Source organism: Cyprinus carpio, chromosome A2 (assembly GCF_018340385.1).
Source record: "Cyprinus carpio isolate SPL01 chromosome A2, ASM1834038v1, whole genome shotgun sequence".
In the NCBI taxonomy this organism is placed as follows: Eukaryota; Metazoa; Chordata; class Actinopteri; order Cypriniformes; family Cyprinidae; genus Cyprinus; species Cyprinus carpio.
This window is the reverse complement of record NC_056573.1, coordinates 21,254,609-21,267,055: the sequence shown is the minus strand read 5'-3', so window position 1 is coordinate 21,267,055 and position 12,447 is coordinate 21,254,609. Positions and strand designations below refer to the sequence as shown.

The 12,447-nt window shown below is 39.5% G+C and overlaps 1 protein-coding gene and 1 pseudogene across 1 annotated transcript; both read right to left on the bottom strand.

Annotated features, from left to right (window-relative positions):
- Positions 1–261: 261 nt before the first annotated feature.
- Positions 262–4,277, bottom strand: LOC109108528 (tripartite motif-containing protein 16-like). The gene is made up of 6 exons (XM_042778326.1): positions 3,591–4,277; positions 3,327–3,422; positions 2,885–3,118; positions 2,598–2,757; positions 2,406–2,465; positions 262–1,935 (listed from the first exon to the last, which is right to left on the bottom strand). Exons 1-6 carry the CDS (start codon positions 4,179–4,181, stop codon positions 1,382–1,384), a joined length of 1,695 nt encoding a protein of 564 aa, XP_042634260.1. The 5' UTR covers positions 4,182–4,277; the 3' UTR covers positions 262–1,381.
- Positions 4,278–5,326: 1,049 nt separating this feature from the next.
- Positions 5,327–12,233, bottom strand: LOC109049000 (annotated as a pseudogene).
- Positions 12,234–12,447: the final 214 nt, after the last annotated feature.

Sequence of the window (12,447 nt, the reverse complement as noted above, 5' to 3'; positions counted from 1 at the left end):
AGTGAAACAATGAAAAATAACAATAAAAAATATGCATTTAAAAAAAAATAACACAAAAACAAAGATACATCTGAAAAGTAGATTGCTACCATTAGGGACATGCATTTGCATATGTCTTCATAAATTCACTAACATTTTTGCAATTTTTAAAACCGCATGTACATAAACTCTAAAGATACAGAGCTGTCATTGATAAATAACCAAAAAAATAAAAAATAAAAAAAACATTAATTCCTTCAGTTCTGTGAAGTGAAAAAAATATTTATTTTTAAATGACAATGTCAGACATAAAAAAATATGTATCACAACTTGTGAATAAAATCAGTGAATTCCATTGATTATAATTCTGTTATTAATGTTTAAAAATCACAGAAATGTCAACAACAATGAAATCTGGACAATATTTCTCAAAATATGTAGAATCTCTGTGCCATCTATATTAGATCAAAGAATGTCACATTTGAACAAAACAGCTTCAGTTTTTCTGTATTATATACATAAATCCCAAACCCAGGACAGAGAGTCTGAATGAATGTGGTGTGCTTCACAAAGGCCTACACATATATTAGAGGAGCTGGAGACTACATGGAGTTCAGTCCTTTGTTATTATGAACAACAGAACAAAGTCCATGACTGATCATTACATCCAAAATGACAATCATCACCCTGTCCCTTGATGCTGATGCTCTTATATGACATACATGACTTTCACTTTAATTATAAATTAAAAAAAACAAACACCAGAGGTTTTAACATTTAAAACATCGGTGCCTTGCTCAAGCACTCCATGGGAATCAAACAGGACCTTTGTGTTGCTAGCACATGCTGTACTGTTACAGCTATAGTAAAGCTATTGTAAAGTGTTCTTTGTATTCATTTTCTCTTATATAGATATAAAAATAAGTTGAGTGTTTAAGGTTCTGTAGTGCTCAGGGTTTGTAGGTCAGTGCTTAAAGATTGAGACTGACCTTGCATATCCTCATTTTCACTCAATAAATGTAGTGTTACAAATCATCTTTAATTTAAGTTTTAATTCCATTAAGTTAAAATGGTGTGCGCTCCCTCTGTTTTAATAATGATAATCAGAGGTTGTTTGTTTATGCAAGGGATTTCTAGAAATTGCTATAACCAAGAGAATAGGATTATGACAGCCACAAATGGATATGATTTGGTTATTTAACACAGTTAATTTAAATGCAGTTATTTACATTTAAAAGACTATTTCATACATAACAAATAATAAGCATCATTGCAAGTGATCAATGAAATCAGTGAATAAATCAATTAATATTGTACTGATAATATTTGAGGTAAACATAAGAATAAATGCCAAAATTAAAAACATGGCTATGATATCTTGAGAACAGAAAGTTTTTACCATCTATATTGTGAGATCACAGAGTGTTGCTTTTGAAAAGAAAAACATTAGTCCTTTCAAATATTTGTTAGCCCAAAACCCAGCATAGAGAGGCTGAGTGAATGTGGTCTGCACTCTGTGAATGAGGGTCATTGTGTCAGAGACGCTGTAGAAGGACAGAGTTCCTGCACTGTGATCCACATACACTCCTATTCTAGAGGAGCTGGAGACTACAGGGAGTGTCGCCCTACCGTTATTGTGCCAGAATGAGCAGCTGGAGTCAGAGCAGTACAAACTCCAGGACTGATCATTACAACCAAACTCACACTCCTTTCCCCATCCCTTCCTGCTGATTCTCTTATATGACACTGATATACCCACCCAACCACTCCACTTAACCTCCCAGTAACAGCGTCCACACACACTCTCTCTACACAACACCTGAGGAAAACCATCAAATCTGTCTGGATGATCTGGATACGGCTGTTCTTCACGAGTGTATTCAATCACTCTGTTCTCTTCAGAGAGTACCAGGTTTTTATTCACTGTATTTGGATCCAAAGTGAGCTGACAGCAATCTGATGAAGATAAAACACATCTGCATATATTAAGTAATACATGACTTTCAAACATAAAAAACAAAACACCAGAGGTTTATTACATTTAGGTTCACACAATATGGGTTACTGTTATATACTGTGTATAGTTAGTTAAATTTTTTGAATTGAAAAGTCAATCCACATTTCTATTTATTTACCTTTTATTTTTAGCAGCTCTATCACAAACTGCCAAAGGTTAGTTTTAAGTAACATGTCTATGCGAAAACAGAACCAGTGAGTGAATAACGAATCAGGACATTCAACTAACTCAGTAAGTTATCATGTGATTATTCCTGATTTGGGTTTTTTTTTTCTTACTAAATTAACAGTATAAATGTATCTCATGTAAATCAAGAGTGTTGTGTGGAGTTCAGCACAGTTCAGTCTGATTGATGAAATAAGAATTAAAGTCTGTCTCTTTATGTACATGTATGATTATAGAGACTTACATTTGAGTAATTCCTCACGGGTCTCAGGTTCAGAGGTGGGAATGATGTTGATGTTTCTCACTATGAAAACCAACAGACACTTTATAGTAAATATAGTAAAATAAAAAAATTATGTTATTATAAAACATTTTTTATTTACGTATGCATTCTTTCTACATGATATCATATTACGTCAGGAAATGTAGAGCTCACCTCTACCAGATAACATTTCTATCTCCTCTCTGCAGAAATGCTCCAGTTTCTCTCTCAGATGAGACACAGATTTTTCAACATCATCAAAAGATGGAATAGAACTAACAGTGATGCTGGGTGAGTCTGTAGATCCAGGAGGAACAGAGAGAGACTGGAAACTCTACACAGACACAAAGACACAAGAGAAACACCAGCTAAAGACAGAAACATTTGATAGAAACACAATCTCTGTACAACATACTCTTCCCTTTAGAAGAACACTGTCCTGTTTGTCAGATCTCTGTTACCTGGAAGAAACAGATGTGATTGTCTGTGTGTGAAAGCTGCTCCAGCTCAGCGTCTCTCCTCCTCAGATCTTCAATCTCCTGCTCCAGTTGCTCCAGTTGTCCTTCAGCTCGCCTCACTGCAGCATTTTCCTGATCTCTGATCAGCTGTGTCACCTCAGAGCGGCTTCTCTCAATGGAGCGGATCAGCTCAGTAAAGATCCTCTCACTGTCCTCCACTGCTGCCTGTGCAGAGCGCTGTCAGGACACAGAGAGAGATGCATTAGAATCAGTTCATTCACTCAGCTCTTACTGCTACCTCACACAGCCTGTTCCCCACAGTGGGCTTCAGTGGGACTGAAAGAGCTCCAACACTGGTTCCTCACTGACTGACTGGAGGAGAGTCCAAACTGAGTCTGAAACAGCTCTTCAGCAGCCAGCAGCTGTTCTTCTGCTCAAAACTCACCTTGTAAGACTCTACAGCCTCTTTCAGCTCCTCAAGTTCCTTCTGTCTCTCCTGGATTCTCTGCTGGTTTGTTCTCTGAATCTCCTTCAGCTGTCTCTGTAGAGTATATAATTTACATACAATTCATTAGTCCTTGTAGAGTATGTTGCAAATAAGCAGAGAAACTACATTCTCTGTAATAACTGTTTTTAAATTATCTTCAATTTTGCGCCTATTATGTGATTATGAAGAGACATTTATTATTCAGCATAACTGAGTTCATACCTGTTTCTCAGTTCTCTCTGCTGCAGCTGATACAGTGTTGTGGTCTTTGTGTACATCTACCATACACATATAACATATACACTGCTGATCAGTACGACAGAAAATCTCCAGCAGTTTATCATGTTGAGGGCAGATCATCTCCTGCAGTTGTACAGTTGCATCAGTCAATTTGTGTCGCTTTCCAGAGTGAAATTCTTCATGACGTTTTAAATGATTTCGACAGTAAGATTCCAGACACACAAGACAGGACTTGATGGCTTTATATTTTCTCCCAGTACAGACGTCACACTCCACATTTCCAGATCCAGCGTAACATTGAGCAGGACGAGCAGCTTGGCGTTTCGTCTTCTTTAGTTTCTCCAGCACTTCTGCCAGTATGGTGTTTTTACCTAAAACAGGTCTTGGAGTGAAGGTCTGTCTGCACTGAGGGCAGCTGTAGACTCCATTTTGATAATCCTGATCCCAGCAGTCTGTAATACAGCTCATACAGTAACTGTGTCCACAGGGTATAGTCACTGGATCTTTCAGTAGATCCAGACAGATTGAACAGCTGAACTCATCCTGAGCCAAAGAAACACTGGATTCTGCCATTTTACTGCACGGACTCACAGATGGAGATACATTCAATTCGACAGCAGTTTAGTTTCGATTTCGCTGAACTGAAATTTTTCCTGGTTCTGAAACGTGTGCAAAATGTGCCAGTCATAACATTAACACGACCACTTGATGGCAGTCTTATACAGAAACTCACTACAAGAGGTAATGATAATGATTTAATTCTATAATATCTTCCTGGGACTCAGGAAGACTTTTGTCTTCTGTAGAGGACATTATATTTTAGTGAATTTCTCTGAGACAATACATGCCACAATTTTCATTCACATTCAGGGCTTTAGAGATACCAAATGTTTGAAGGTTTGATCATAAACACTCCCTCTCCTTGGTCTTTAAATAGGATTGATATTGACAGAATTATCAAATTTAGCATTCTTTTAGGGAAATATGATGTTTTGTAAATATCAATTAAATCGTTTGTCATAAATAAACATCTCAGAAAATTGTTATGGGGTTTCAAATCGGAATATGAATATTGTTACGAAAGAGGGCATCATTTTAATAGATGTCTTCTGTAGAGGACACCAGGACAAACATCATGTTAATCAGGCATTTTGGGAAAACACAAGTCAGTAGGGAAAGAAATTCAATCATCAAAATTAATATTCTTATGAAAATGTTGCCAAGTTATTACTCCCATTATTACACTTCTCTTTTTTCATTATGGTTTGCCCCAAGAACACATTAATATGACAATTAGATGCAATGTATAGACACATTGTATAGAATGAGAATACCAGTTTATGGACATATTATGCACATATTCCCTAAAGCACAGTATATCAACTCATTTTGTAACATAGTTGAGAATCATCTTTGTACAAAAGTTTGGCTAAAAATAACCTGAAACCTAAAAACTGATTGGTGAATGAAAAAATAAACCATTGTTTATGCCTATACATGTCTTTTCATTTCTATTTATTTATTTAATTTTTTTTTCTTATTTGTTTCTTATGCTTCAACCAATGTAATGACATAAAAACCTTCAACATTCACAAAACTTTTTTCCTGGTTCTCAGGAGGATATATATTAAAATAAAAATCTGTTGTTTATGCCGATTGTACCACTCATCCCCTTCTTTTCCCACAGAATTATCAAGTATTTGAAGCCTTTGATGTTCTTCTTTGTGAATGAAAGACCGTTTTAATGTGAGTTACATTTATGCATTTGGTAGACAGCCACAAATGGATGTGATGTTATTCAACACAGTTTATTTAAATGCAGTTATTTCCATTTAAAAGACAATTTCATACATAACAAATAACAAGCATCATTGCAAGTGATCAATGAAATCAGTAAATAAAACAATTAATATTGTTTTGATAATATTTGGAGTAAACTTAAGAATAAATGTCAAAATTCAAAACATGGCTATGATATCTTGCAAATATCTCTCACGATATTATTTGTAGAAAGTTTGCACCATCTATATTGTGAGATCACAGACTGTCGCTTTTGAAAAGGAAAACATTAGTCTTTTCAAATATTTGTTAGCCCAAAACCCAGCATAGAGAGGCTGAGTGAATGTGGTGTGGACTCTGTGAATGAGGGTCATTGTGTCAGAGACGCTGTAGAAGGACAGAGTTCCTGCACTGTGATCCACATACACTCCTATTCTAGAGGAGCTGGAGACTACAGGGAGTGCCGTTTTACTGTTATTGTGCCAGAATGAGCAGACGGAGTCAGAGCAGTACAAACTCCAGGACTGATCATTACAACCAAACTCACACTCCTTTCCCCGTCCCTTCTTGCTGATTCTCTTATATGACACTGATATACCCACCCAACCTCTCCACTCAACCTCCCAGTAACAGCGTCCACACACTCTCTCTACACAACACCTGAGGAAAACCATCAAATCTGTCTGGATGATCTGGATACGGCTGTTCTTCACGAGTGTATTCAATCACTCTGTTCTCTTCAGAGAGTACCAGGTTTTTATTCACTGTATTTGGATCCAAAGTGAGCTGACGGCCATCTGATGAAGATAAAACACATTTGAATGTATCGAGTAATACATGATTTTCAAGCATAAAAAATAAACACCAGAGGTTTATCACATTTAGGTTTACACAATATGCCTCACTGTTATCAACATCATAACATGTTGGTGTGTCTGTGAGTGTTTGGAGTTGCCCAGCAGAAATTATAGTTAGTGAATTTTTTTTTAAATTGAAAAGTCAATTCACATTTCTATTTATTTACATTTTCTTTTTAGCAGCTCTGTCACAAGCTGCCAAAGGTTAGTTTTCAGTAACATGTCTCTGCCAAAACAGAACCTAGCAGTGAGCGATTAACCAAAGCGACCAGATCAGGACATTCAACTAACCCAGTAAATTATACCGGTTATCATATGATTATTCCTGATTTGGGTTAGTTAATTGTAATAAAAAAAAACCCAGGTGATTTTTTTTTTTTTTTTTTGTGTTGAATCTTTGAATATAAACGGTATAAATGTATCTCATGTAAATCAAGAGTGTTGTGTGGAGTTCAGCACAGCTCAGTCTGATTGATGAAATGTAATAAGAACTAGATGAGTAAGGTTTGATGTCAAACTTTAAAGTTGGCTTGAAAAATCCAGGCCAGAAAGGTTGAAACATTGTAATAGCTTTAAATAGTTCTACAATTTACAGTTTTAATGTTTTGAAGGCAATATAAGAGAGATAGACAGACATAGATAGATATATAGATAGACGGATAGATGGATAGAAAAACCGTCAGATTATGAAATGAATTTACACAGCTATACGTTTCTGAGTTTGGAAATGTTTTGGCTGATTAACCTTGTAAGTTGAAATGTCTTTATATGTATTTTTTTCTTAATGCACTACAGTATGCTGATGTCTAGCCTGTTGTTAGCATGTTTCTAGCATGATTAGCATGTTGCTAACATGTTTCTATCAAGTTTAACATGTTGTTAGCATGTTGTTAACATGATTAGCAAGTTACAAGCATATTGTTAACATGATGGGCAAGTTACTAGCATGTTGTTAACATGATGGGCAAGTTACTAGCATGTTGTTAACATGATTAGCATGTTACTAGCATGTCGTTAGCATGATTAGCACATTAGTAGCATGATTAGCAAGTTACTAACATGTTGTTAACATGTTTCTATGCTAAAACTAGTTGATTCATTAAAAAAAACAGCTAAGACCAGCCTGATCTGTTAAAAAAGTTACCAAAACCACTTAAAAACCATCTTGGGAAACCAGCCAATGCAGCCAATCAGCTTAGGCTGGTTTTAGCTGTTTTTTTTTTCAATAGGGAGTTGTTAAGCTTTGCTATAGCAATAGACAGCTTAAATACACCATAAGTCTTATTGTATAAAAGTTTTCACCCCCTCACTGAAAGTCTAAGATTTTAGGTGGTTTTGATAGTCTGGTTTACGAAAATCGTAAGCCGCATCAGTTAGAAAAGATATAGCACACAGAGTCAGCCCAGTCTGAAGGTCTGGGTCCAGTTTGGTGGTTCTAGCTTGAAACCTCTAGGACCCCTTCCTCAAATCTTGCCCTGGAGGTCCAATGCGCTGCAGAGTTTAGCTCCAACCCTGATCAAAGTCACCTACCTGTGATTTTCTAATGATCCCAAAGACATTGATTGGCATTGATTATGATGCTCAGGTGTGTTTGATTAGGGTTAGCTAAACTCTGCACGAAAGTGGATCTCGGGGTCCAGATTTGAGGATCCCTGCTCTAGGAGATAGGTGTCGAAATTTGGCTCAGAAAAAGAAAAATAATAAGTTTAAATAGTAGATCATTAAGTTGGCTTTCTCAAGCTAACTTAAATAAAGTCTGCCTCTTTATGTACATGTATGATTTTAGAGACTTACATTTGAGGAATTCCTCACGGGTCTCGGGTTCAGAGCTGGGAATGATGTTGATGTTTCTCACTATGAAAACCAACAGACACTTTATAGTAAATATAGTAAAATAAAAATGAATGTAATTATGAAACATTTTTTTTTTACGTATGCATTCTTTCAAGTCAAATGAAGTCTGCTTTACTGTTAATTCTTCCACATGTACAGCAGATAAATACAGAGAATTGAAATTGCATTACTCTCAGACCCATAGTGCATACAGATAACACTAACAGTAGAGCCTAAAAATCCAGATAGATACAGATTAAATATAAAATATAAAATATAACTATACAAATAAGGGCATGTAAAAAATAATAAAAATAAAGTTAAATAAAGAACCGCAAGGCACATGGCAGATAGAGTGCAAACCAGAGAAGTGAACAAACAGTGCAGATAAAAAGATTGTAGTGCAAAAAACAATCGGCAGTTCTATGCTGAATGAGGTAGTGAGCAGACCAATGCTGCACAAAGTGACTGGTGCATGTCACCGTATGTTAGTGGGTGGGGGGGGGGTGGAAGGATCTGGGGATGTGGGACCTAGGTTCATAGTTCAGTGGTGCCTGGGGCAGTAGAGGGAAGGGGGGCAAGTTCGGGAGCGGGTTCAGCTTCCTGACAGCCTGATGAATGAAGCTGTCCTTCAGTCTGCTGGTCCTGGCCTGGAGACTCCGCAGTCTCCTCCCTGATGGCAGCAGACTGAAGAAGCTGTGTGTCAGGTGTGTGGGATCACCTGCAATGCAGGGGGCTTTGCGAGTGAGACGGGTTCCGTAAATGTCCTGGAGGGAGGGGAGAGAGACACCACCGATCTTCTCAGCTGCTCTCACTATGCGTTGAAGGGTCTTCCGGCAGGACACGTTGCAGGCACCATACCACACAGTGATGCATCTAGTTAGGATGCTCTTTGGCTGGTGCCTCTGTAGAAGGTGCACATGATGGGGGCCGGGGCTCTAGCTCTTCTCAGTTTGTGGAGGAAGTAGAGACGCTTAATAAAGCCTGACTAAGCGAGATGTTGAAAATGTCTGTGAAGACATCAGTGAGTTCCGCTGCACAGTCTCTCAGTACATGCCCAGGGATGTTGTCAGCACCTGGAGCTTTGCATGGGTTAATCTTGCTGAAGGATCTCCTCACGCTGTCTGGGGTCAGCGTCATCACCTGGTCGCTGGGAGGAGGTGGAGTCTTCTGTGCAGTGGTGCTGTTTTGTTCCTCAAAGCGAGCGAAGAAGGCGTTCAGCTCGTTCAGCAGGGAGATGTTGCTGTCACAGGTCCGTGGTGGCGGCTTGTAGTCCGTAATGGTCTGTATCCCCTGCCACAGGCTCCGAGTGTCTCTGTTGTTGCTGAAACAATGGGTTATCCTCCTGGAGTACTGTCTCTTAGCCTCTCTGATGCCGCGGGATAGGTTGGCCCCAGCTGTCCTCAGGCCCACCTCATCTCCAGCTCTGAAGGCAGTGTTCCGCGTCTTCATTTGTAAGCTCCTCTCTGTGTAGTGTAAACAAAGACTAAAATGTTATTACCTCGTGTTGGAAAGTTAATGTGTTGGTGTATTTTTGGGAACACTCTTTAAGTCTGCATGGTTGAAATCCCCAGCTATGATGAGAAAAGCATCAGGGTGGGCTTTCTGCTGCTTACTGATGTGCTTGTACATATAATTTAGTGCATCGTTCCTGTTGCTGTTGTTGGAGTTCGGAGGAATGTATACAGCAACGAGCAGTATGGCTGCATATATCCCTCGGTTGATAGAACGGCCAGCACTTAATAATCATAAACTCCACCAGGGGTGAGCAGTGTTTGAAGACCACAACAGCATCGCGGCACCACGGGTCATTGATGTAAACACAAAGCCCGCTACCGTGGGTTTTACCTCCTGTGACGAGAGCTCTGTCCGCTCGATAGCATGTCAGCTGATTGAGCTGAATAGCACAGTCTGGAACATTGTTGCTGAGCCATGTTTCTGTGAACACAAAAACACAACAGTCTCTTACAGTCCTCTGAGTTGAGCGTAGTTGTCGGATGTAGTTCAGTTTATTGTCCAAAGAGCGTACGTTAGCCAGTACGATGGTGGGGATAGCTGGCTTGTGTGGGTTAGCCGTTAGCCTAGCCCGGACACCTCTGCGCTTACCCCTCTTTTGCTTCCTCTCACGCCGCTTGTGGCGCCTCCGCTGTGGGGAAGATGCAGTAGTGGGGGTCGGTGATGGTGTAGGCCTCCGGAGCAGACCGAGTTCCCGCAGCTCTTCCGCGTGTGTGGAGTTTAACTCTAAAAATGTGGTTCTGCCGACATCCAGCAGAAACTCACGACTGTATGCGCGCTTAAAGACAGGTAGACGCGATGAAGACATACAAAAACACTGCGAATCACAAGACAAAAAACACATAACACAGTTCTGACGGGAGTGAGAGAAGCCGCTGCGTGTGGACGCGCCACCATCTTGGATCCAAGTTCTTTCTACATGATATCATATTATTTCAGGAAATGTAAAGCTCACCTCTACCAGATAACATTTCTATCTCCTCTCTGCAGAAATGCTCCAGTTTCTCTCTTAGATGAGAGACAGATTTTTCAACATCATCAAAAGATGGAATAGAACTAACAGTGATGCTGGGTGAGTCAGTAGATCCAGGAGGAACAGAGAGAGACTGGAAACTCTACACAGACACAAAGACACAAGAGAAACACCAGCTAAAGACAGAAACATTTGATAGAAAACACAATCTCTGTACAACATGCTCTTCCCTTTAGAAGACCACTGTCCTGTTTGTCAGATCTCTGTTACCTGGAAGAAACAGATGTGATTGTCTGTGTGTGAAAGCTGCTCCAGCTCAGCGTCTCTCCTACTCAGATCTTCAATCTCCTGCTCCAGTTGCTCCAGTTGTCCTTCAGCTCGACTCACTGCAGCATTTTCCTGATCTCTGATCAGCTGTGTCACCTCAGAGCGGCTTCTCTCAAAGGAGCGGATCAGCTCAGTAAAGATCCTCTCACTGTCCTCCACTGCTGCCTGTGCAGAGCGCTGTTAGGACACACAGAGAGAGATGCATTAGAATCAGTCCATTCACTCAACTCTTATTGCTACCTCACACAGCCTGTTCCCCACAGTGGGCTTCAGTGGGACTGAAAGAGCTCCAGCACTGGTTCCTCACTGACTGACTGGAGGAGAGTCCAAACTGAGTCTGAAACAGCTCTTCAGCAGCCAGCAGCTGTTCTTCTGCTCAAAACTCACCTTGTAAGACTCTACAGCCTCTTTCAGCTCCTTAAGTTCCTTCTGTCTCTCCTGGATTCTCTGCTGGTTTGTTCTCTGTGTCTCCTCCAGATGTCTCTGTAGAGTATATAGTTTACATACAATTCATTAGTCCTTGTAGAGAATGTCGCAAAGAACAGTTTTAACAAAAAGAGCAAATAAGCAGAGAAACTACATTTTCTGTAACTAGTAATAACTGTTTTAAAATTATCTTCAATTTTGCGCCTATTACGTGATTATGAAGAGACATTTATTATTAAGCATAACTGAGTTCATACCTGTTTCTCAGTTCTCTCTGCTGCAGCTGATACAGTGTTGTGGTCTTTGTGTACATCTACCATACACATATAACATATACACTGCTGATCAGTACGACAGAAAATCTCCAGTAGTTTATCATGTTGAGGGCAGATCATGTCCCTCAGTTGTCCAGTGGCATCAGTCAATTTGTGTCGCTTCCCAGAGTGAAATTCTTCATGACGTTTTAAATGATTTCGACAGTAAGATTCCAGACACACCAGACAGGACTTGATGGCTTTGTTTTTGTCCCCAGTACAGATATCACACTCCACATCTCCAGATCCAGTGGAACACTGAGCAGGACGAGCAGCTTGGAGTTTTTTCTTCTTGAGTTTCTCCACCACTTCAGCCAGCATGGTGTTTTTACCTAAAACAGGTCTTGGAGTGAAGGTCTGTCTGCACTGAGGGCATCTGCAGACTCCCTTTTGATCCCAGAAGCCTGTAATACAGCTCATACAGTAACTGTGTCCACAGGGTATAGTCACTGGATCTTTCAGTAGATCCAGACAGATTGAACAGCTGAACTCATCCTGAGCCAAAGAAACACTGGATTCTGCCATTTTACTGCACGGACTCTCAGATGGAGATACATTCAGCAGTTTAGTTTCGATTTCGCTGAACTGAAATATTTCCTGGTTCTGAAACGTGTGCAAAATGTGTCAGTAATAAAACAAACAGGACCACTAGATGGCAGTCTTATACAGACACTCACTACAAGAGGTAATGATATTTATATAATTCTATAATATAAATTAAAATAAAAATCTGTTTGCCGATTGTAACGCTCATCCTCTTCTTTTCCCACAGGATTATCAAGTATTTAAAACCTTTGATGTTCTTCTTTGTGAAT